Below are 25,485 nucleotides of genomic sequence, written 5' to 3' on the forward strand. Positions count from 1 at the left end.
GTCCTCTGAGTTAACTCAATCGGCGCTACAGCGCCATCTGGTGGTTGGCTCAGAGCGCTGTCCATGTATTTAATAGGGCGAGACTCTTGGATTGAAAGCCAAATTGGCCAGAAACTACGAGTTAGGAAGTAGAAATCCACCATGTAACGGCTGCTGCAAGTGTCATTTAATTCACTCAAAACATACTTTCTGTAAGCTAGGACCAAATAGTTTAGAGAAATGAGCCACAAATCTATAGCTTGTTTTGAGCCAAAAAGAAGAATCTGAGATATTTCCAAAATATGCGTCCTCATAGACAGCATTTTCTTTTACCACACCGGAAACGGAGTGTTATGAGCCGTACAGGAGACAGTAATCAATTGATATTAAAATAGGCGCCGAAAGGCAATCTCGTTCCCAGGAAATTAATGCATTAATGCATTTTCCTCATAGACTTTTCAGAAAGTATTTATTTAAAGACCTTTTAAGTGTCGTACGAAGCCAACTCTTGTCGACTCGTGACAAATCATGACAACACACACAATATTTTGGACCAAACAAATAATTACAAAGAAGAAAAACAACAAAAAAAGTGTTAAAACCGTTTTTTTCTACTTTCTAATTCTTTGTTTGGTCCAAAATATTGTGTGTGTTGTCATGATTTGTCACGACAAGAGTTGGCTTCGTACAACGCTTAAAAGGTCATTAAATAAATACTTTCTGTAAAGTCTATGAGGAAAATGCAGAAGATGTACAAGCTCACATATAGATCGTCTATTTTCGACGAAGAGATGGTGCTGCAGAGGGTGGAAAAGGAGCGGAGCAAACCATTGGAAACCATGAAGCCATTTGGTTTATGGGTTGGCTTGCAGGTCGAAAATATTCTTTCGTTTTGGGTCTGCAAGGCTAAATCTCATCAAATGGTGGTACGCTAAATAATAGGCCATGATATGGAAAAAGGTTGAAAACCACTGCTCTACACTACACCATTTACCGATAAATAGCCCATCTACAAGCTCACGACGTGTCGCTGAGTTTGTAGATCGGCTATTTTTGGTGAATGTTTCCCCCATAAGAGGGATGCTAGGGTTTCAGTGATTACTGGAACTCCTCTGAGGAATTATTGTAAGTATTGGTTACATAAGTAATCTCTCAAGAACAGATCCCGAGCTGGGCTACAGAATCTGTCAGCAGGGGCATTCAAGACACTGAACAAGACACTGAACCCCTAAGCAGCAGGGTTGGTGCCTTGCATGACTTCCTGAATGAGTGAATGCCTCATTCCTGAATCCTGATGAAGACCCGGAGGGGTCGAAACGTTGATTCCTGAGCTTAAGAACGGTGTGTGGTCTTCCTACCTTCTTTCTGAATGAGTGAATGCAACACACATTGTAAAACGCTTTGGATAAAGGCGCTATATAAATGCACCATTTAGGCTAACATGCATGTATAATTTACCATTCAATCGTTTCAATCTATCTGGCCCAAATAAATTGGTGAAATCAACACACTGTCCTTGTTCTTTTTTGACAAGTTGGTGAGTGCTACATGTACAATATTAGTAGTGTGTACATGTATAAGTACATTGTACACATGTTTTCAGCGTTTAGCACCACAGAAGGCTTTAATTCTGCAAAGGCACATGCAGTGCACCATACTCTTCCCTTGCAAAGGATTGAGGGCTTACAGTACGCGGTTAACACTCACCAGAGCAGGTTTCCCATTCGTAACAGCGGTCCATTCCACAGGGCACGTCCGTTGAGCTGATGGTGGACATCTGGGCTCTGAACCGGGCCCAGTCCAGTTTGCAGTCATCACACTCGCCCTCGTTGACAAAGAAAAGGGGATCGCTGTGGCATCGGCCGGCGTGGAACGAACAGATGGACATGTGTACTGTGACGTTCACATCCACATTTAGCACGCAGATGGCTTCCTTAAACCAGCTGAAATCATATAATAGGGAAGTGTCAGAGGTGGAAAAGGTACTCTGATTATTTACTTTAAAAAAGGTACAGTATGGTAAGTGATTTTCTTTGGGGTGCATACTTAGTTTAGACTAGTCATTGGTTAGACATGGGTTAAGGTTAGGTTTAGGTGTGCTGCCCCGTGGGAGGTTAGGTTTAGGGTGAGGGTTTAAATGAAATAAGTGCAAGGGTCCATCCATTTGATTCCTAACTACAGTATTTAGCTAGGGACGAGTAACAGTGACTCTCAGTCTCTCAAAGTACATTAGGCCAAATTAATTATTACCGGTATCCATGTATCCTATGAATTAAAAAATATGGGACCGAACTGTAAAATCCTCTGTGTTCTGACTTCTGAGAGTATACAAAATGGAACTACATTATTTGGTTCCATTCCATTTTATTGATTGATTGGTTGATTAGATACATTAACAGTTTGCAGAAAAAGGCACAGGGAACTAAGTACAGTTCAATACAAGGTCTGTTTCCATTGGGGTCATTTGTAGCCTTTAATGACTACTACTATGTAGAAACATCATATAGATCATTAAGTAACAGACCCGTCACCCGGCCATAAGAGTCCATTTGGGCCACTGGTCTGGTGGTCCCTCAGACCCTAACGTTGAGAACCAGTGGAATAACATATCCTAAAGCCAACAATAACTTAAAAGTAAACTATAAATGATGCATGGTCGAGGGATCCTGTATTATGGGCTATATTTAAAAGCAAAAGCCTGATGTACCGTAAAATACGGTAGGTCTACTTCTTAGACGGTGTCCCGCAACAAAATAGCAGATCTACAAGCTCACTGCGACGCGCAGTGAGCTTGTAGATCTGCTATTTTCGGTGCGCACTAGCCCTATACGTTACGGTGGAATAAGACCCGTGCAGAGGGTAAAAGATCACAACAGATTGTTACAATAAGAACGAGGGCGACACGTCTTCTTCGTCCACACAAGTCAATTACCGGGGTGTTTAAAAGTAATCCTCCCAAAACCACCGGGAATCTAGAGAGAAAGGCTTTTAAAAAAACAAAACATCAAGTTGTGATCTTAGAGTATATATTCATATATATTCATATAATATAATATATTCATATATACTCTAAGCCTTAGAGTCACTCTAAGGTTGTGATCATGTCCACTTCCACACTTCAGTATCCAGTCTTTTTAATAGTCTTAGCACCAATTCTGATTTAATTGAAATCGTTTTCATCTTGCTTACATCTAGCCCAGCCCTGGATCAAGACAGTGCATAGGCCTTCAGACAGTTTTATCAAGGCTAGTTACACCCACAAGTTATGGAAAGGCTCCATTTGCAACCCCCGCGAGAGTCCCTGAACGGCTGAACCCCACTTTGAAAACATTGGATTAGGCTGACCAACTCATAAATGAATATAGGCTTGCCAACAGCAGGTGGCAGCACGCTCGCACCGAGCAACACCGGCGCTGACCATGGTGCTGATCCAAACCTCAGCATGGTAATGTATTGTACAGTATGATCTATAAACTATTGATAATTATATATAGATTCTGTTTCACATGGATAAGATAACAGACTAAACCACACAACTAAACCAAATGTCTAACATAACCAAGTCTTTGTAACCTACTGTATATTATGCTGTATATTGATAGCCTACGTAAATGTAAATGTAAGAGTTGACACGAAACATATTGCTTAAAACTATATCGCTCTGTATAGCCTAGAATACAAATTGTGGATATCGGATAATCTTCACTGTATTTGCCATTCAGTAGCCTATATGTGCACTGCAGTGAATTGCCCTTGGCTTGCAATGTTGTAGGCCTATACATATAAAAAGACTGCGTTGCAGTCAGTCAGTCAGTCAGACAGTCAGTCAGGCAGTTGACGTATAGCCTATGCACCATGTGGTATAATTAAATACACACAATCATCAAGCAAAATAAGCAAATTGTGCACCTCCTTAAAATGACTTAAAATTAAATTGATTATTTTGGAAAAGAAAGTGCTTGATTGATTGGAACAAAGGGCTGTTATCCATCATCGCCAATATAGATGTCTGTCTATAGATACAGATTATTGGACTGAAAATCCACGCCACTCATCCTGCTTTTTCTGAAGTGCACCTTCAAATGTGGTTCATGGTGTTTATTAAGAGTCAACTTAGGCCATTAAAATCCATCAAATAAAATAAGTGTAACCCCTTAGTTATTATCAGGGTATAGGACTAGTTACTAGGTTCGGAAGAGCAGTAAGCAAGGAGAATACTTTAGACCACAGACAATGGATAAGGTTTAGTAATAGCCTGATGGCTTGTATTGACAACAAAATAAAAATAGAATGGCAGATACACAACAATGATAATTCTCATACAAAACAATAAACAAAACAAAACAACTGTACTTAGACAGTTGTGAGAGACCAGATAGTACCTCCTATTAACCCTATGATCCCACAGGAAACCAGGTAAATACTTTTTATTCTATTTTAGTCCAATTTATTCACTATCTATTTTAGTTTCCTTTTAGGCTTTAGATCTATTTAAGGTAAGTAACTAAGTTAAGTTGTTTTTAAGGTATTATTCCTCTTTTAGGTTCACGGTAAGTATGGGTTTTTAACCAATGAAATGTATTTTTATGAAATCAAAATACTTTGTTATTTATCAAATTACCTTCTTGTTTCACCTTTAAAGTATTCAAAGTAAAAGCATAATCAATTTCACTTAATCACTTGAACATGTACAAACTCAAATAATCACATTCACATTCCAATTCACATAAACATAATGATAACCATAAATCTCCTTTAAGGTACGTATTATAGTCCAATGAACTTCCCACTGTGTGGGGCAGTGATAATGAGTAGAAATGTGTGTAACTGAAGAGTTCACTGAGAGTCCGTCTGAGTGTAAGTATGTTCAGTGTATTGTGACTGTAAAGTTCACTGTATGTCCATCCAGGTATGGTAGGTGTGTGCAATGTGTATGCAGTGGAGGTGCACTACAAATGGCTATAGCACACTGAGAGTCTCACTGTGTGCTAGCCTGCAGTGGCAATAGTGTTGAGTTCTACCACACCACACTACCAAAGGCTCAATCTCTTATCTGTTTAAACCAAGGGGACAGCTGTGTTGAGGATCTTGATCTTTGGGTAGCTCGCCAGAGTCATATAATCACAAATTAGGATCACAGTTTAGAAAACAAAAATAAAACATTGTCTTCATCTTAGTTCAACTACTAACAGTACATTTACAATTAGCTGGATATATACAATTAAATCAAAACTGTTACCATGAAAGTTAGACAGAGTGTAACATGGCTGCTGCATGCAGTCACAAACACAGTACAGTTCAACTCACCAAGTCAGTGTTCACAAAGTTCACACAATTAACAGGTTCCAGGATCAAACTTCTCAAAAGGATCAGCACTCTTCTCTCAAAAAGAGACTGGATCAATCAATCAAAACTATCTTTAAATGAAAACAATCTGTTCACATTCATCAAATCTTGTCTTTCCTCTGTTTGTCAAACTGTCTGCTCAACAGGCTTCTCTCTCCTGTTCTCTCCAGAACATTCTGTGCTCTGCAGCATGTAATTAGCTGAGCCACATCACCTGGGCTGGTGATTCTCCAAAGAGCAGTCTATTAATTGAGAGACCTCATTGGTTATTGGTTCATTGGCTTGTTCAGAGCATTGCACAGCTCGACTATATGAGTTGCAATATTAAAGATCAAAACAGTAACATACGGTAATCAGTTATTCATTCACTGCCATTTTTTTAATACATGTATTGTATTATTGTGTTAGTTTTATACTGTGATTCGAACACCAGTCTCCCACTCGGCAAACCGACGCACAACCTAGCATTGCAAAAAGAGCTGGGCCCGATTGGCAGAGTTGTTGTGGCCTAGTCTTGTCTCGACCCTAGTCTAGGTGCACTATCAACCCCCTCAGTTTTTGGAAAGCACCTGCTCATGCTCACGCTTCACAGATTTAAATTACATAAAAAAAAATATATATTATACACATACACCTATAGTATGTTGTTTTTCATGGTGTTCAACGATGAAAATCATGCTTTTAAACGACATACGGTAATTCCTTTAACGAAAAAAAAATGACCTATAATATGTTGTTTTTCCATGGTTTGAGGATAAAAGAAAAAATGAAAATCATGCTTTTCAGCAACATACTAGGCCTAGTATGTCATTTTCCATCGTTTGACGATAAAAAAAGAAGCAAAGAAAATCAAACTAATTTTCAAAAATAGCAAGACAGTGGCCTTGTGGTTAGAGTGTCTGCCCTCACGCCCTGAGACTGGGAGGTCGGGGTTCGATCCCCGGCCGGGTCATACCAAAGACTGTAAAAATGGGACCCAATGCCTCCCTGCTTGGCACTCAGCATCAAAGGGTTGGTTTGGGGGGTCAAATATACTAATCAGCTAAGGTTGTGCAGCGCGGCACGGCTGCGGCTCACTGCTCCAAGAGATGGGTAAAATGCAGAGAACAAATTTCACTGCGGTAACGTGTGACAAATCGTATGACTTTGACTTTGATCTACAAGCTGCCCTTATTTATAAGATTGTATATCTGCCATTTTGAATAGCCATGTATAAAATATCGTTAGTGGTTTAAATGAAATCACGAGTGCTTTCCCGGTTTAATCTAGTTTAATCGAGTCCCATATGAAAACACAGTGACCGGATGAACGTTTTGTGAAGTTTTATTAAGAAAACAAACCATTGTACATGATAAAAACCAAGCACTACTGATGGAATAAATAAGTCAAACCAAACCATAAATCTGTACAAGATCAATCTAAAGTGATACGACATACATGGTCCCAAGGGAAAAACAAAACAAAAAACATCATACAAGTATTCATATCTCACAGATGGTTTTACACACAATTATGAGCAAACTATAAGCAATCGGTTCGATCAGGTGAGACTCACAACACAAGTGAGATTTCTTTTAAACTGAGCGTACATAATAATGCTGTTTGTAACGGTTAATGTCAATACATAGCATTTTAAGTACCAGCACTGCTGGACTGGGAATGAGGTATATGCTAATCCATCCTCTAAACTGAGACAATTATTTTACTTATTTCATTTTCTCTCCATCCATGATGACTGCTTAAACAAACAAAAAAAGAAAAGAAAACCCTTTGATCAAGTAATTCCGTGTCAAAAAATAAAATAAAAAATACTCCCATATAGCCCCCACTGTATGAAGTCATTGTTGGTTCACAGGAATTTAATTGATTTCATGCCTTATTTTTGCAACTATACATATTACAAGGTTTGAGGTTTTACACTGGATGTCATAGCTCTGAATTCTTCCTCTTAAATTCAAGTAAAAATCGCATATTGACTCAATGAAAAGGCTTTACAAAAAAAAGAGCTAGATGCCACATGTATGGATTCAGCCGATAAACAGCACCTTGAAGGAGGATTCTAACCGATGCTCATGGTAAAAAAAGAATGGACCCTCTACAGTGAGCTACAGGAAATGTATGCGTCGTTCAAACAGGGATGTAGTGATGCACAGAACATTTTCCAGAAATGGACCAAACAGGACACTAGTACCTGCACTAGTCTATCTCAACTTTAGACCTGAACACACAAACCTATACCAAGAATCAAAGTGTCAACTGAAGCGGAAAAAAGATCAGTAACCAAGGTATAGAGTAAACTGCTGAAATTCTTAATTTGACTTCTTGTTGATACTTGGTTGCACAAAGTGTCTGGTGGCAACAACAAAAAAATGGCAGATCGACAAGTTCACAACGCGCCGTGGTCTTGTAGATTATCTACTTCCGGTGTGCAACTACATCTAAAATCAGGCTTAATAAAGTCGTACGTTTAATTTGTCTGAGAAAAAAAGGTGTGGCTAGTGTTTGAACTCAAGTCTCTAATTGTTACAGCCAATATTAAACTGATACGGTCATAGATGGAAATAAATATCGAGTAACTTCAATTAGTGACACTTGTAAGGCAAACAAGACATGGCACCAAACAAGATGTCTATTAGGAACTATTTGACCTAAGCAAAAGTATGTTTAATCATTGGAACACAAGGCACGCCTTGCTTGTTTTCACCAATTATGGAACAGTTGGAACTTAACCAATGCCATTGTCTTCTTTCTCTACCTATGTGAAAACAAACTCATCAAAAACAACCGATGAAGAACTTTAAAATGGATAGAGAAACAAAAACAAAAAAAGACACATCCACTACAGCAGCAAATCTATCTGTGATCGATTGTGATTATACCATAACAGTGCATTGACCCTCCTGAGAAATAAACCCTAAACATTTCCTAAATTAAATGTATTAACATTAGTCTAACAGGAGGCGAATTGAGAAGTGATGAAGTGATGTTGTCTATGACAGTGGTTCCCAAACGTTTTAGCCTGTGACCAAAAGAGAGATTACCAGATGTTTGCCTGGGACCCAAACTAGTAGAAAATCTACAAGCTCACAACATGTCGCTTTGCACCGCGTTGTGAGCTTGTAGATATATTTTCACTGCTTCTTAAACATTTGTTTTCTAATTTAAGATTTCTTAGATTTCTTTATGAAATTACTGAAAAGAATCATTGAATCAGTTTTTAATTCATGGAAATGTTTTGAAATAAATAAAAACTGTAGAAAAAAAAGAAAGGGACCTATAAAAATGATCCACAAATGGGTCCCGACCCAATGTTTGGGAACCACTGTCTATGACGGGTCGAGGCTTCCTATATTGTACAGTGATTCTCAAACTTTAGTTTTTTATTCCAAGGAGCCCCCCCCCCCCCCCTCTCTAACTCTGCGAGTGTAAAAAACGGGTTCCGTTTGATGCTCTCGGAGTTAACGACACGTAAGTGCCAGGGGTCGATTTGGAACCCCATCAAGGAACCCTGAGGGTCCCAGGAGCCCCCCCCCCCTCTTTGAGAACCACCAGTAAAAGTCACTGACTGATCTAGGACCAAGTTAGCCTCTTTTGTATCCTGAGCTTAGGATAAAAAAAAGGAAAAAATCCAAACAGGTTCTCAGACCAGAGTCTAGGATCAAACCTTACCCTTTTTTAAACACACCGACGTGGACATCAGCGCAAAAAAAATAAAACCCAGTGTTAATTATTTTTCTCTCTTTTCTTTCTTTTTTTTGTCACAGATGCAGGTCAGTGTATCTCGTCTGGGCTGTGGAACTGGGCTGGGTTTAGCAGCACTTATACTAACTCCTGGTCCTGGAGGCTGGATTTTGCAGCCGGGGTTTCAGAGCTTCTCTTGGCATTTTGTGAAGAGTGTTGGGAGCATAGACATAGAAAGGTAGACAAGACACCTCATTCGCCGCTGCAGTTCATTGGAGTGACATGTAGGCTAGCTTATGGAGGAGGCCGTCCATATTGAGCTAAAGAAATGGCGGAGGCACAGCACGCTGCCACTCAAAAGTGACTATAGTGGCCAGCGTGTATTTCTGGGACTTGGAAGTGATGTCACTGAGGAGGACGTGATGTCACTGAGAAGGAAGTGATGTGTCTGACAAGTCCTGGAAAAGACATGCTGTGATTGGCCAGTAGTCAAAATAGATGCCTCATTGGCCACTGCAGTTCATTAAATGGAGCGATGCGTCTCCAGCGAAGGCGTTAGTCAAGCGGAAGTGCTGAAGGCCCTCTCCGTCGCTGTCACACAAGTGACTACTGGCCAATAACTTCTTTGTCTTTTTCGGGATTTATAAATTCAATCCAAGGGTGCTTTATTGGCATGAGAAAATGTGCCTCTGATTGGCCTACCGAATGTCCCCTTCTGTGGCGCACATGGAACCTTGGCAGGCTTCCACTCGTGCTTCCGCTATGCTTCACAAGGAATCTCGGGAAAGCTTGCCTACTCTTGAGAAGCACACGCCCCAGAGCCGAAGTAGGCGTCCGTCTACCTTTTTATGTTCGCAGCGTGCCGTGCCTCCGCCATGTCTTAGCTCAATATGGCGGCCACCATACGATAGTTACAACAGGCCCCAGATCCGGAGGAAGCGTCTACCTTTTTATGTCTATGTTTGGGAGAGCTGTGTGAGGGAGTGCCGAGGAGATGGAGGAGGTAATATCCATTCTCCCTCTGTGGACCGAGGAGGAGTGTTGGGGAACAGGGTTGGGTAAAGGCCTGTTCATATTCCAGTTTAAGGTGATGACGTGACCACCTTTTCGGTGGTCACCTCATCACCTAAAACTGGAGTATGAATATAAGCCTTAAATTGGGGAGGGTTCGTTCGGAGGTTAGAGAGGAAGGGGAATAGAGACGTCCGTTCTCCCGTCGGTATTAACCACTTGAACCCTACATATACTTAGTTGACCGGGGTTCCATAGGGCTCTATACTAGGTCCGCTAGTATTTCCCTCTATGCCAAATCTTTCTTGTCACAAAATATAGACCCATGTCACAATTATTACATAATCGTCTAATCGCATTTATTTTAGATAATGGCAATGATTTGTCATAATTGCCATAATCATGCCCATGTTGAAAAATGTTTGTAAAAAAATAAAAAAAGTTAAAAAAAATAATAGAAATAGCAGATCTACTAGTTTAACATAATTTCTTGGTATATTTTAGTTATCCGTCATATCTGCGCTGTGCACCTTTTCATTACGAAGCCTAAAAAAGGCTCTTCATGAGCTTGATGCGCATCTGCTATTTTCGCCAGACGTTTCACCCCCTAAAATATTAGGGACTGTATAGGTTCACGTGGTTAACAGGTATCAGACAGTACGGAGCGAGGGAAAGAGAGGAGAGGAGGCACGTGTCCATCATCCCCAAATGATCTAGGGGTCAACGACGGAGGGAGGTACGGGAGGTCAGAGGAGACGAAATGACTCAAAAGCACGGAGCATTTAATTCTCCTCAAAGTCCTGAGACGAGGAGTCCAGTTTGCTTTTCTTGCTGGGCGGGGTCTCTTCATCCAGATCCTGACGAAGAAAAAACAAACGCAAAGATCGTGATCATCATATTTGTTAAAATGTAGAAGAAAGAAGAACGCATGCTAACAAATGTTCAAGGCCATTAGTAGTAGATGTAGCATCATCGTAGCTGTTGAGTGCAGTTGTGGAAAAAGTACTCACATCTTTTACTTAAGTAAAGTTAAAGTATCAATACAGCAATATTGAAATACAAGTAAAAGTCAGAACGCTGTTGTACATGATGAAATAGAGCAAAACAAATATGGAGTTACAAGGTTTCTGCCAGACAGCAACGATACAAGATAATAAAAAAGGACTAACTGCCTGCAATTATGCAAATTGCATGAACTCCATCGTGGCAGTATTTGTACAATTAATTACTAATTAATCGTCTAATAGCAATTACTTGAGCTAATCTAAATTATTTTGTCATAACAGTTTCCATGTTGAAAAAATGTCATGATTTGTATTTGTATCAATGAGAATAGCCATGTAATGTTCCTACATCATCTTGATTCTGAAGAGGAAGGTGAAGAGACTTTGGACTACCCATAAACTATGATACTCCATAAGTCTTGTTCCTAACAAGTACCCACAGATGTCCAGAACCGCTCTGGACAGGGCCCCTGCTCTAGTCCTCGTGCAGGTTTTTATTAAGTGTAATTAATAAAGCTTGTGTGTGTGCACGTCAGTGGGTGCTGTGTGACAGTCCTTTCTTCCGTTTCTTTTTCACCTGAACATATTAAAGTGGAAATTCTTGAAAAGTAGTTTCAGGGGTTTTCTGGTGACACACAGGAAGTTCCTTTAAAATAAACACCTCTGCGTCAATGTGTGCACGTGTGTGTACGTATGAGTGTGTGCGTGTAAGGGGATATCTGTGGTGAGCACTTCTATTTCCCGGGTGAAGCTGCCTGTCATTATATCTGGGTACCTTGATTTCATTACATTTTGATTTGAACCCATTTAGGCCTGAGGCCGATTCTAAAAACGCCTCTAAATCGTGACCTAAGTTTTCTGAAAAACTTAAAATATGTATATAGCAGCATCAACATTTTTACATTTTTGAATACTGTACAGAACCCCAAAATGGGTTCCCGGCCTATGGGGGTAAAACACCCACTCAGAATGGGTTAATTAATATTATTTAAAAGAAATCCAAGTAATTTCATCAATAAAATTTGAAAACACAAGTAGTAGTGAAAATAGCTGACAACATGGCTGCAAACAGACACGTTGTGAGCTTGTAGATGTGCCGTTTTCACTAGTTTGGATCCCGGGACAAACGTCCAATTTATCTTTTCACCGGCTAAAATGTTTGGGAACCACTGTATAAGATCTACAATGTGTTGACATATGTATATATTTTTTTATGGGTCTCCCATTGACCTAAAGGCAGCCAAACAGGAAAAAGTGTCCACTACAGTTGTCTTTACGGTCATCAGTAGTGGTGGGTGCAAATGTAGTCCAGGGCTTTTCAAGCACCAGGCAAAAAGCTAAATAAAATGACATTATATAAGTAATTGATAGTTGCAGCCCTAATGACCAGTGAATGCTTGTCTCACTGTCTGTCCATCTAGGATAGAAGTTGACATAGAATTGGAAGACAGTGCCAGTTTGACTGGTAAATATCGATGGAAGAATCACCTTTGACGCGACGTGCGAGTGACGTGCGAGTGACAGTGTGCATAGACACACATGTATCTATAATTCCACCGAACGATAGTCAGAGCGTAGTAAGGAAGTGTGTGTGCGCGTGCGCGCACGCACGCACGCAGGCATGCATGCATATGTGTGGCACGGCTCATCAATTCTGTGAATTTCGTTGATTTAAAGGAAATTCTCCACAACCACAGTTTTCACACCTCTCCCTCTCTCACTAGTATAAGTAGTACTGTGATACTTTACTAAACTAGTAAACTCAAACTTCCCTTAGGAACAATCAAAGTCACACTACAGACAGACTAACTGGACCTCAAGCAACCACCGGAGCCAAGTGGAGTTCATATTAATTGGACCATACAAAGCATCATATTTGAAAACAAACTAAGTTTTAGGAAGAACTTTATACTTGAATCTGTAGTGTACAGAAGACACTGGACTTGTTTTCTAGGGCATTGCTGGCCAAGTGGAGCTTGTGACGGTACAGAGGAGGGTTCATTGGTATGGCATCGGTTGTAATGCGTGTATTGTGTCTCACAGCGTGTCTGTCGGTTGGCCTGGGCAGTGTGAATGACGTGCAAAGCGGGATGAACAAAGCTCTGAAACATCTCTTTCTGCACTACGTGAGTACTTCTGCCACTACTATTACTGCTAGTACTTGCATGCTTAATGAGGCTTACTCATAAATGTAACAAGTGTCTAACAAACAAGTTACATGTTTTTGTTGACTTTGCAGAAAGCTGACAAATGGGGAATTACTGGATCTCCTGTGTTCTCCATTGACTTCCTACAAGACAGCAACATAGAGGTACACCCCCCTCCTCCCCACCACCCCTCCTCCTCCCCACCCCCTCCACACACACAAAATCTATTTACTCTATATCTTTCTCTCTCAGGATAATGAAAAAAAGGTGCTAATGGTGGGACTTTTGGAGGTATACGAGAAGATGATTGGTCAGATGTTGGACCAGAGTCTTGGAGGCCAGAATGAGACCAGGGACTCGCCTGACGGCTCTGTCCAGGAAGGAGAGGCTGAGATCAGGCAGTACCTGCGCTATGTGCTGGGGGAAGTCAGGGGTCTGCTGGAACATAAATACCATGACTCCAGTCTGTTAAAGAAACAGATGCTGGATCTACAGAATATAACGGTAAAACACATGGTAAACACAGACAGACACAGACTACGGCTGTCACATTTATAAAATATTACTTGCCGATTAATTGTCACTCAAATAATTGCGATTAAGGATTTAACAGTGTTTCTGTTGAAGAATTGGAACATTACGAATTAATCTGCCACATGCACGCAATAGCCAAATAACATTTAATGGCGACACAATTTGAACTTGCAGATCTGCTATTTTCACACAAAAATCTAAACAAAACATGTGAACATTTTTAATATCTCTCTCACACTCTCTCCCTCTCTCTCTCTCTCTCTCTCTCTCTCTCTCTCAGACCAACAGTACACTGATCCAGAAGAAGGCTTTAGTGGAGTTTCCCTGGCTGTATCAACAAGCCACCAAGCTGGTTGAGCTAGATTACTGAAACTCTAATTAGATTTATTCACAGATATTTCTTACTTACATTTAGGTATTCGCCATGTAATTATAATATTTCTGTTGGTGTGTGGACTGTGTAAGGCAGGAGTGGGCAACTTTGAATATGGAGAGGGCCACTCCAAACTCACTCCAGAGGGCCACATTGCATAATACTGTTATATCTGCTATTTTTGCTATATTTGAATCTATTTTTTTTTTCTTTCTGTTTATTTAATTTCAAATGCATTTAGTTATAGGTTACTCATGTTAACTTTATGAACTTAAATGCAAATACATTAGAAAAGTCATTTAGCTACTATTACTGAAGTAATTAAAGCGGTTTAAGTGAAGGTTTGGGCTGCGTGTGGCCCTGAGCACCAGTTGCCCTTGTATGGTGTATGGTAACGTGAAATTATGTTTAATTTGTAATATTTATTAAATATTCCTTAATTCTCACAAAAACCAAAGGTTTTATTTGTGCCAGGCAGCAGGCCAGAGTTATTTGGCCTGCTGGCAGCGTGCGTGCACTGCACATGACATACTGTATGAAGTTTAATATCTGTGCAGTTTGTGATATTAAGAGTGGAGACACGCACGGACACGCACAGTGAAAGCAATAATCTGCAGCCTGGGCAGAGATAATCAATCACTCTGTGCTAGTCGATGATGTGCAGACAGACGGATAGCTTTGTGAAAAACGACGTGCAGATATTATCGGCTCCCTTCGGACTGGAGACTTGCCAACTCATGTGGTCCTGCTCTACCACAGTCAAGACCAGGTCCCGTTTTCTGGAGGTGAAACAATGCCCCAGCTCACATAGATCAACATGTGACAGGCAGACAGTCTGACACAGTAGATAATCTCCATTATACCACAGGTAGTTTTGAGGAAGCAATCTGATATGGTTGAAATAGCCCTCTACCCGTGCTTCAAACGAACATCACCGCCTACCTAGTCAAAACATACAAAACAGCTGCACTGGGCAGCCCCCGCAGGCAAGCTAGGGGTTTACAAAGGACAATTTCGTCATTCATTTTTTAATCAAATATCTTAGTTATAATGAAATTGAGTTGACGTGTGTTTTAGGGCAACTTAACACTTCTGCGCTGCCTATGGAACTCGCCTATCAGCTCATTCCTGCAGCAACGCAGGCGTGCCGTTAATGACAGTAACTCACAGCCTCGTGTAATATTGCTTCATTTTACCCTTCACTCAGGCCCCTTTTTCCACCGGGGTTGAACCAGTTTGATTATTTTTCTCCCCGCCAAATATCGAACCAGTTCAGAGTGTTTCCACTGAAAATGAATTGGTTCAGAACCCTAAAAGTTGGTTCGGAACTGGAACCCAAAAATGTCAGTTCCTCGAAAGTACCACGGTTCCAAGAATCTAGAACGAAACCAGTTCTAGAACAACATTCTTTTGGTGGAAAAGGGGCCACGGTTTGACATGCAGTGTTGATTTCGTCGATGAAAATTGTCTGTTGACTACCTTTTTAGACAAAAATGTTACGGAGAGTGTGAGGGACTAGTGGGCAAGAGATCCAGTAGAAAAAGGTTTGGTTGCGCTCTGAAAATAACATCTATTTTCACCATGCCAAATGTAAAATCAGGCATTACGACATCAAGTCCCGAAAAAATTAAAATGTTTTGACAAAATCATCTGTACACTTATTTGACTAAAACCGTAAGGTATTTAGTTGACTATAAAGACAAATGAAATAGTCAAAACTGATGACCTTATTGACCTGTAATGCATGTTTAACCCATTACGACCCGAGACCGATTCTACAAATGACTTCTAAATGATTAGTTCTAAAAATAGCAGATGTACAAGCTTGCAGTGAGCTTGTCCGTCTGCTACTTTTAAATAGCCAACGCAAAAACCTAAAATGCAACAGATTCTTTCCCGGTTTTAATCCCGGGGATAAGACGGCCAAAGCCATGCAGGGACCTTAATGTCACATAATGTTCTCTATATGCCGCTCCTTGAGCCCACTTTATACTTATACAGCAACAATAGCTACATATTAGGTGTATACTTTGTTAATCCAAATCTACAGTGTAGTGTGTTTATTACAGATACATGGTATATTTTAACAGGCTTTTAGCACCCTCACCTGGCCAACATTGTAAATGTTTCTTGGGAAGCTAGTGCATGAAATGTGGTCACTCTAGACTGCAAAAACTGAACTTGCAGAGGGGCTGTGCAGATATTAAAAAGCAGCGCAATCAAATACGAATAATGCCTCAGAGATAAATACTGAGGCATTAAAGAGTAATTCCACAATAGTAACAACAAAAAAGGGACTTCCACTACGCTGAATTGACAGTAGACTTTTTACTGCTACATTTACTGCTAGTCTTTCGAGAGGAGAGCACGCCACTTTCCGAGAGGGGGGCATTCAATTGCCTGGTCTTAGTCAGTCATACATTGGACACACCTACTGTATTGAATGTTCATTCACTCGCAGCTGCTGGTGTGAATTCAACTTAAGTAGTTAGCCACTTGAACCCCAACACACATTCTGGCCCTTGGGGGAACAATGACAGATCTACAAGCTGTAGATCTGCTATTTTTGGCGAAGACATTTGGTGTAGCAGTAAAAAAAAAAATAAGGTCGTCCAAGTACAGTTGTAACTCAGGTCCGTTTGACTAAGGATAGAGGGGTTTCTAAGTGGTTAAGAGACACGCAAGGTTAATTGAGTGTTAGGCCTCTTTTCCACTATGGGGTGGAACAAGAACTAGAACTTTCCAGATCCCAGAACTTACAGGAACCTGTGAAGTTCCAGAACCACGTTCTGCTTCCGTTTCCATATAACCAGAACTTTCAAGAACCTGTTAAGTCTGCTGCCCCCCTATTCCCCCACTGCTGAGTAGCTCGGCCGGCAGGGATCCCCCTTGACACGTCCGGGAGGGTCCCGCAATACAGAGATAATGAATATGTTTAAATAATATACCTGAGTGGCTTTGCTCTCTGAAGGAGAGTCCTTCTCCCCTGAGGACAAGCTGTCTCTCTTGGCACACGGTGCTCTGTCTGAGGTCTCTGAGGCTGCTGGGAGGCTCTTGCCTGAGGAAGACAACATATGGCACACACACACACACCCACATGAATAACTGCAACACACGCTCACTTATTTGTCAATTATTTTAGAGGACTACATCCAGGCTAAATTAATGTAACCTGTAGAAGCAGACCATTTTAAAGGGTGTTTTTTATCACTTATTTCAACTTATCAGTTAAAAAGAAAAAAGGTCAACACATCGATAAATGCTCCTCAAATGTCGACACAAAAATACTGAGTCATTCACATCCCTAACCTCTTCCTGGTTTTAGTTTTATACCGTTTCAACAATAGTTAAAGGCCTATTCATAGTCTGGATTTTCGGTGGTGAGGTGACCACCGCTCCGGTGGTGAGCTGACCACCGAAGCTGAAATAACATTGAGCGGTGGTGAGTAAAAAAGTGGTTTGCTCTTCACCGCGGCTCGTGATGTCATGTTGTAGTTCGGTGGTCACCCCACCACCGTAAATCCAGACTATGTATGAGCCTTTAGTTTAAAAGCTTTCCTTTTCTCTTTCTTTGTTTTGGGGAGGGGATTATCTTCAAAATATCAATAACAAGAGATTTTTTGTGAATCGTGTGTGTGTCCGTGCATGAGTCTGTGTTTGTGTGAGAGAGTGTGTCTGACCCCGCTTGCTGTCAGGACTCTGGTCGTTCTTGGCTTCAGTGTTGTCACGGTGAGAGACGGCGGCGGGCTCAGGGGTGGGGCTGGTGCTGCAGCTGTTTTCCTGCTTCACTGGGGACGAGTCGGCAATGGAGCTCTGGTTGCTGCATTCGTCTGGAATGGACACAGGTGGACCATATTAGTCACTAATCAACAGGGCTGTCACGATTTACACATTTAAGTTGGCGATGAATTGTCTTGAGATTAATTGTGTGCATTGAACATTTGACAACAAGTTATGTCAAAAGTTATTTCAGATAACCTTTTTAGGCCTCATAATGAAAAATTGCACAGGGCAGATAGGACTAAGAAATTAATGATATATTTAATCATTTTATAATTAAAAAAAATTAAAAAGTGGAAATAGCTTGTAATTTCAGCTTTTTTTGTAAACAATTACGACGATTATGCAAAGATTATTTAGAATCTGAAATAATTGTGATTAGACGATTATGCAATAATTGCGACAGCCCTAGTTTTTCCAAATAAGAGTATGCCAGTGATTCTCAAACATTTTAATATCAAGGACCCACACAATCAGCACCGGGATTCCCTCGCGTTCATATTTTGAACGAGAGGCAGGTCAGAAGTCAGAAATTAAGAGCTTAGTATATCCATCTGGTCAAAACCACGGAGAGCTCCCTAGATTAGGAGATACAAGGGATTCTTTCTGAAGCGGTAAACAGGGAAGTGAACGGGACTGTGCAAGTGCAAAGTGCAAGGAGTATGGTGGCCTTGGAGGAGACGATCGCGAAATGGAGGTACCTTCACGACCAGGTGATTCTTCAAAGGTTAGTGAAAAACTGAGTCAGTGAAGTTATTTTCATGATAGAAAACTTCTGCACTAAACGCGTTTAAGTTTTAGTGGTTAACCTGAAGTGATTCCACTCACCGTGCATGTCCATCATCCCAGGAGAAGAGCTATTCTCTGGAGTGGTCACCTCAGATCCATACTTTTCATCCTTACCCTTCTTCTTATTCTTGTTCTTCTAAAACAAATAAGGAAGAAGAATATTTAAGTTATAGAAGAATGTGTGGAGTCAGACATAGGCTAGCCTTTGGAGGGGATATAGGATACAAAAAAGGGACTCCTGCACATCCAAAAACCCTGTGGGAGGTGCAAGTCTAGTTAGCAGGCATAGACTTCAAAAAGAGAGATAAACCTTCTACACAGGGAACAAAGACGGACAACTTACTGCATCATCAACTTATTTATTGGCACTAATATATAAATTGTGACGACCCTCTCCTACCCTGCCTAACATGGTAGGGCTGATTGGCAGTGAGATTGGACCACACCTGAGTCTGGTGTGTCCCACGACTATATAAGTGTCAATCTGCCTTCTTTTTCCTCTCTACTGGTTTGTTTGTGTGCCTTGGTTTACACCTTACAACAATCCCACTGCACATACACTCGCACGCATTCACTGTTTACACACCGATGATCATTCTTTACTGACCTCTTATACTTGTGACTTAGGCCTACTGGCCTAGGCTACACGTCTCTGGATCTTTTGCAAAACGCACATTTCTTTGTGCGTTTGGGCCTTTCAGCCACACGCAAACTGCGTTTTCGGCCACTCAAACGGAGGTTTTTGGAAACGGATAAATAAGTGAAGATTTTAGAAAATATCCATTTCAGTGGAGCTGTGTAGTCATGCGAAACGGAGCTTTTGAGAAACGATGTCACCGCTTATTAGCGCATATCATTTTTACTATAATTAGGTGAGAAATGCAGCTTCTGCCTGCATGGAAACTACACAGATATCTATCCATTATTGTTCATGTTTATATATCACTGTTAACAACTTTAAAACGTATCATATGTTGCATCAACTGCAGCGAGCAAAGGCTAGCTCTGCTGCATCTAATAATAAATATATCAGCCTACTATAGTCCAGTGCAGACTGGTGATTTCATTTGTATTGGTGCCGAGTGCAAAGCACAACCGATTGTTTTAATTCAAAGTGGTATATATTCTGTGTTGTGAGCTTGCAGATTGTCGGTGCCCCACTTGCCATGAATCCAAGCAGAGGTCCTCACAAGTATAGGTAAAACACTGCCAGTCCTCAGCGCAAATTGAGATTTTACTTGTGCGATATTCAGATCATCTTCAACCGATTGTTATAATTCAAAGTGGTATATATTCCGAGAAGTTTATATTTTCATTGGGTGTACAAGTCATGTTTTTAATATGCCTTTATAAAATGATATAGAGAGATGGTAGGGTAGTGCCCAAGCCCTGTTAGCCATGCAGCCTATATGATCTGTGGTGCGCTTGCTAGGCCTCTCTCAATTAGGGATTTTCCCAGAGGTTAATTATAATTTCACTGATGTGTGCAACCTTTATTCAAATAGTTTCATTTGTATTGGAGTGCGAAGCCTGAACAATAGGTTAATTGCAGACCGCTACAGATAAACTGTGGATATTAACCTATACCAATAAGGACCCAGGCCAAATACCATTGTGCAGCAGCCTACATCAACAAGTCTATGGGTGGTGTGTGCATAGCCGCATGTGACACTATATCGTGCTGTATTTTGCTCTCCATTTCATGGTCATGCGAGGAGAGAGGATGCAGAGAGAGAGAGAGAGAGGTGTGAATGAAATCACATTGTGCGTGCGCATATATGGCACATCTCTCTCATGTTTAGGTAATTAAGGGCGCACCATTGACTGCATGTCACTGTGCCTACATGCTGACAATGTGCGCGCGTGAATTGTATTAGCCTACATTATAATTTATTATAATAATGTAATTTATTATACAGCTCGAAAATATAGCCACTCTACAAGCTCACAACTGGTTGTGGACACTTCTATAGGTCTGACTCTGCATGTTATTATTTGTGCAGGACTTGCCAAGTCGCCAGAGCAATGGTAAAGTGTCTATCATTTTTAAATTACATGGAGAGAAAAGTCGAGTCGGCATTTGAAATAAAGTCGGTAATGAAAGAAACATGTTCCACTTCCACTCACAATTTAGGTGGCTTTTAAAATGCGGTACTTATTTCTTCATTCAAAAATATGATTGGCACCTCAAGTGTAAATATAAAATCAAATATAATATAGCCTACAATTGAAACCTGCTACTGCAGTGATTTTATCCTGTGTTCAATGCGTTTCTGCGTTTGCGTGTGGACTCCATCTCTGTCGTATGGGCAGGGATGTTTTCTAAAACGGAGGACGAAAATATCCGTTTTGCAAAAGATCCAGAGTAGTATGGCCTGGGCCTTTAGTTAGTTAACCTTTAAATACATTTATTTTTATACACTTTGAACTGTGCCTGTGTCTCCCTTTTGTTGCATTCCTGATTCAGATTGTAACATGGATGCTCGCCTAAGTTGGTAGGACAAAATGGATTGAATGATCCGGGACGCGCAGCTAGCCACTCTCGGTGCGGGAGGCGGTACAATGGGAAGTCAATAAGGAAGTCAAGGAAGGAAGGAAGAGAGAAAATTTCAGTGCAGCCAAAACGGTCAAACAAAGAAAAATACTTAACGGCTTCTGCGCCAAATGAAAATTCTCTCACGTCTCCGTTGTCTCCTATAGCCGATTTATGCTTATTTTGAAACATCTCACCACCACCAAATGCACGGATGGTAGGCCTATGTACATCTGTGTACCACAGCACATGGAATAAATGCATAGGGACCCTACGTAAAGTAGAAAACTTTACGGAGGGTGCCGAGAGGGGCTAATATTTGGCATACAATTTGAGGTATGATATTTTTCATCACACGTTGCGCCAGAAAGTAAAATAATATGTGTTAAATTGAACAGTAATTCATAATTTACTTATCATTTTATAATGGACGATTTACTTTCCGGGCAAATAGCGTGTGGGCAAGTAGAACATGAACCTGTACTTGCCCCTGAGACCCGAGTGTCAACCCCTGTGCCCTCTCGGATCCTTAACCTGACCAACATCAAAGGAAATGCCTAAAACTAAAACTAACTCTATATCTAATCTTACCCATCTCTAGCCTAATGCCCAAACACAACCATATTAAATCGTGAACCAAATGTAACCATCCCCGAATACAAAATCACCCATGTGAAGTGAGGGGCGCTTTACCAACCCTTATCATCTTACATCTTACCCTAGCAAGAGCATCCAGAGGCTCCAGTACATCCAGAACAGTGCTGCTAGGATCCTGGTGAGAGTGTGAAAATATGAACACGTCTCCTTCAGGATGGAATACACGGTATGCCTCATCACCCATCAATGCATCCACAGCAACTCCCCCCCTACTTAAAGGAACTCCTTTAAGTAGGAACATCAAACACACTCAAAAGCACAAAGACAAAACCATGGGGGACCGGGATTTCTGCTCAGCTGCTCCTCGGCTGTGGAACGCCCTCCCCGACCACCTGAGAGCACCACAGTCCGTGGATGCTTTTAAAAAGGGACTAAAGACCTTCCTCTTTAGTAAGGCATTTGCCAAATCTGACTTTTAAGCTGCCCTGTGTGCTTTTTAGCGGCTTAGGTGACCACAGAATGTTTTAACTGTTTTATTCATATTTTTCTTTTACATTTTTCTGCCTTTGAGATTTGCTTCATATGTAAAGTGCGTTATAAATAACATTTATTATTATTATTACATCATCGTGATATCATAACATAACATCATATGCCGATTTGCTCAGTGACATTTTTAAATGGCATTTAATGTCTGTCTGGCCAAGACAAACATTAAACCTGTATATAGGAGGGGCTAGCGCCCCTCAAACATATTAAGTGTATACCAGAAAAGCAAATAGTGTGACCTAACCTAGATAACCTAATCCAGTGTGGCAGACTTTATGGGCTCAGTTGACAAAATGACAGCCGATTGTGATTCTGAGCATATTACATAGAAGATACTGAAAAATGTTGTGACCATAAAAAATATAATCAAGTAAACCAACATAATTAAGCATAACCATATAAATAACAGTGCTTCAGTGACACTCTAATATCAGGCCTCATGTGCCTTCCAAATTATGAGAAAATGTTTTCACTTGGAGACATAATACTGTAATTACTATTATTATCATTATTTTATTTTATGTTTTTGCACTCACTGTATAGGACATAGAATCTTCATAATGTGCTACAGTATATTATTGGATTCAAAGCCGTAATGCGGTTGTAAGGGTTTCAAGGTTTGCAATGTTTAATGTTTTGTCCTGTCCATGTTAGGTGTATGTAATTTGTTTTGTTTTACTGTTTACATGTACAATAATGTTGTGACATGTATCTGTGTTGGGACTCGGAGCCCCTCGAAAATGAGATGGTACTGTACATATCAAGGAGTCTTTTTCCTAATAAAGAGACTTTAATCATCAACAAGAGCACAATGACACATCAATTTCACATATTAAATAAAAACTGTTTGAATAATAATTCCATAGATTCATCAGCACAATGCTTCAGCTAAACTTGAGCCTTGCTTCAGCATGCTCAAACTTCACTTCTTCGTGAAGCGCTTTGTCCCTTTTCACCATGTACTGTATAGACGCCACCTTATGTAGCATTATAGGCACACATCATGATTCATTTATCTGTACATATATTTGTATATATGAGACAATGGTAAGGAAGGCTTGAACTCACATCGTCTGATTTGGGTTCTGTCACTGGGACCCACTTGTAGATCCGAAGAGATGTATCTCCTACTGTCACCCATTTCTTCTCCCTGTTTAGCAAAGGGCACACAAGTGACGTGAGACTCTGTATAATATAAAAGACACCTGCCTGCACATGAAACGTCTTTAAATTAAGCTGTTGTCATTTATTAAGCGCAAAACAAAACCATGTTGTCCTAGCACAAAACACCCAAATGTGTTCAATCCTTGCAAAAAAAACTACAAAAAATGAGAAATGAGAAAGTAGCATAATGCATGCACTTTGCACTGCCTTTAACTAACAAACGTGATTAGATGCCAGTTCACTTGTAAGTTAACTTTTATCTATACCAAGATATTACAGTCAGAAATACAAACCAAAATATCTTGCCAAAACATTATTATATGAATTTGGATCTAGGAATGGATTACTGTTTGAATTACCAAATTATAATGAATCCTTAAAACTACCTTACAAACATGATCAGATGCGTTTACTTTAAATACCTACTAGTTATTACAGAAATACAACCCCAAATCTAAATCTAGAAACGCTCATTTGGCTCTAGGAATGTATTATACTAGTCTGAATGACCGAATTATATAAAACTATAGATGCTTTGACTGGCTGTAGCCAGCCCTCCATTTAAGAAGACAACACGTCCAAAAAGCAAGTATATTTTTCATTAGCCTTATTACAACTTGAGGCCAGGCGGGGGGATAGGATACTTTGTATTTGTTCAATCTTTATACTGACTCACTACAGTGTTTTCACCATCCATGTATCACCAGTTCTCTCCCCCAACCCCCACCGTTCAGGTACAGTCAGGCAGCATTCATCCTCTCTTGGCCGCCCTTCAGAGCGACTCCAAAGCGCTTAATTTAAAACTCCACACACACTAAACCAGTGAGTGTGGTTTCCAAACTTTTCAGGTCGAGACCCAAAAGACATTAAATAGACGTTTGCCCGGAATCCCAAACAAGTGAAAATAGCACATCTATAAAGCTTGTAGATCAGCTATTTTCACTACTTCTCAATTATTATGTGTGGGCCTATGGAATTCGTCAATTTCGAATGTTATAATTATTTATTTTTTATGTAGGACAAGAAAATGGGATTTATTTTTATTTTTTCACTCGAGTCGTAACTCGTAACCCATAAAAAATGGTCCGTGACCCACAGATGGGTCCCGACCCACTGTTTGGGGAACTGCACTAAAACTAAATACTAGAGCAGAGCGCCGCCAGTGAGTCGTCGTATTGTCTCTCCCGGTTGGTCGGTCCTGGCTCGGGGCGAGATATCATATGGACGGTTTTTGTGTCGTCGTCGCCTCGCACACAACAACAAGTACAACGGCAGGATTTCTCCTGTCGGAATGAAATGGCTTCATGTGACTAGCAGCAACGACATGGCTTCTTCTTTCTCTGTTGGTTGGGTTCAACCCTGTTCCCTCCTCCTCCCTTCCCTTGTGGTGGGGAGAGGAGGGAGGAGGGAGAGAGAGAGAGATAAAATCTACAGAAAAAAATATCGAATCGTTATCGAATAAGTCAATCGAATAAAGTCGCGCAAGTGCGCCCCGGTCGGTGCACCTGAAGAAGTTGCATCTAAAAAAAAACGTTGAAAATGTCTTTTTGGGTTCTTCTCTCGTTCCCTCTCTCGCTCTCTCTCTCTCTCTCTCTCTCTCCTCCCCCAACAAGCCTTTCTCGTGTGTTAGGTAACGAAGGCTGTTTTTTTATTCCTTTCTTTCTCCCCTTTTTCTTACCATTTTCGTACTTTCTCGATGGCGGCCATAACCCGCTTGATGTCATCTTTCGCCCTGCTCCGGGTCTCCGCTCGGACCGACCTGCCCGACATTGCAGCGGTGCTTGGTGGTAGAGATATTTTTTTAAAGGCTCAGCGACGCCGGCAGTTTCAGTTCTCACCAGACAGACACAATGCAAACACACCACGGGGGCCTGCCGATCCCAACGCGCGTGCGCCGAGTTTTTGCGCTTCGTTCTTCGCCCGTACGACGGTAACGTAGAAAGCTAGGGCTTCGGTGTTGCCAGGTTTTGTGAGAGAACAAGCAACCAGGTATGGAAG

At 40.8% G+C, this 25,485-nt stretch overlaps 2 protein-coding genes across 4 annotated transcripts; one reads left to right on the forward strand and one right to left on the reverse strand.

Annotated features, from left to right (window-relative positions):
- Positions 1 to 6,632: 6,632 nt before the first annotated feature.
- bcl7a (BAF chromatin remodeling complex subunit BCL7A) lies at positions 6,633 to 25,344 on the reverse strand. Of its 2 annotated transcripts, XM_080756206.1 has the most exons (7): positions 25,166 to 25,344; positions 23,392 to 23,473; positions 21,896 to 21,949; positions 18,684 to 18,780; positions 17,756 to 17,905; positions 17,024 to 17,133; positions 6,633 to 10,874 (listed from the first exon to the last, which is right to left on the reverse strand). In XM_080756206.1, exons 1-7 carry the CDS (start codon positions 25,255 to 25,257, stop codon positions 10,800 to 10,802), a joined length of 660 nt encoding a protein of 219 aa, XP_080612332.1. In that variant the 5' UTR covers positions 25,258 to 25,344; the 3' UTR covers positions 6,633 to 10,799. The 2 variants fall into 2 exon arrangements, with proteins under 2 accessions (XP_080612332.1, XP_080612333.1); XM_080756207.1 differs by lacking the exon at positions 21,896 to 21,949.
- On the forward strand, positions 12,530 to 14,421 carry LOC308309910 (interferon gamma-like). 2 transcript variants are annotated; one of them, XM_080755884.1, is made up of 4 exons: positions 12,530 to 13,147; positions 13,261 to 13,332; positions 13,421 to 13,684; positions 13,983 to 14,421. In XM_080755884.1, the coding sequence occupies exons 1-4, from the start codon at positions 13,028 to 13,030 to the stop codon at positions 14,070 to 14,072; spliced, it is 546 nt and encodes a 181-aa protein (XP_080612010.1). In that variant the 5' UTR covers positions 12,530 to 13,027; the 3' UTR covers positions 14,073 to 14,421. The 2 variants fall into 2 exon arrangements, with proteins under 2 accessions (XP_080612010.1, XP_080612011.1); XM_080755885.1 differs by having other exon boundaries at positions 13,472 to 13,684.
- Positions 25,345 to 25,485: the final 141 nt, after the last annotated feature.

The sequence above is a fragment of the Protomyctophum bolini genome (assembly GCF_963924005.1).
Source record: "Protomyctophum bolini genome assembly, chromosome: 22".
NCBI classification, from domain to species: Eukaryota; Metazoa; Chordata; class Actinopteri; order Myctophiformes; family Myctophidae; genus Protomyctophum; species Protomyctophum bolini.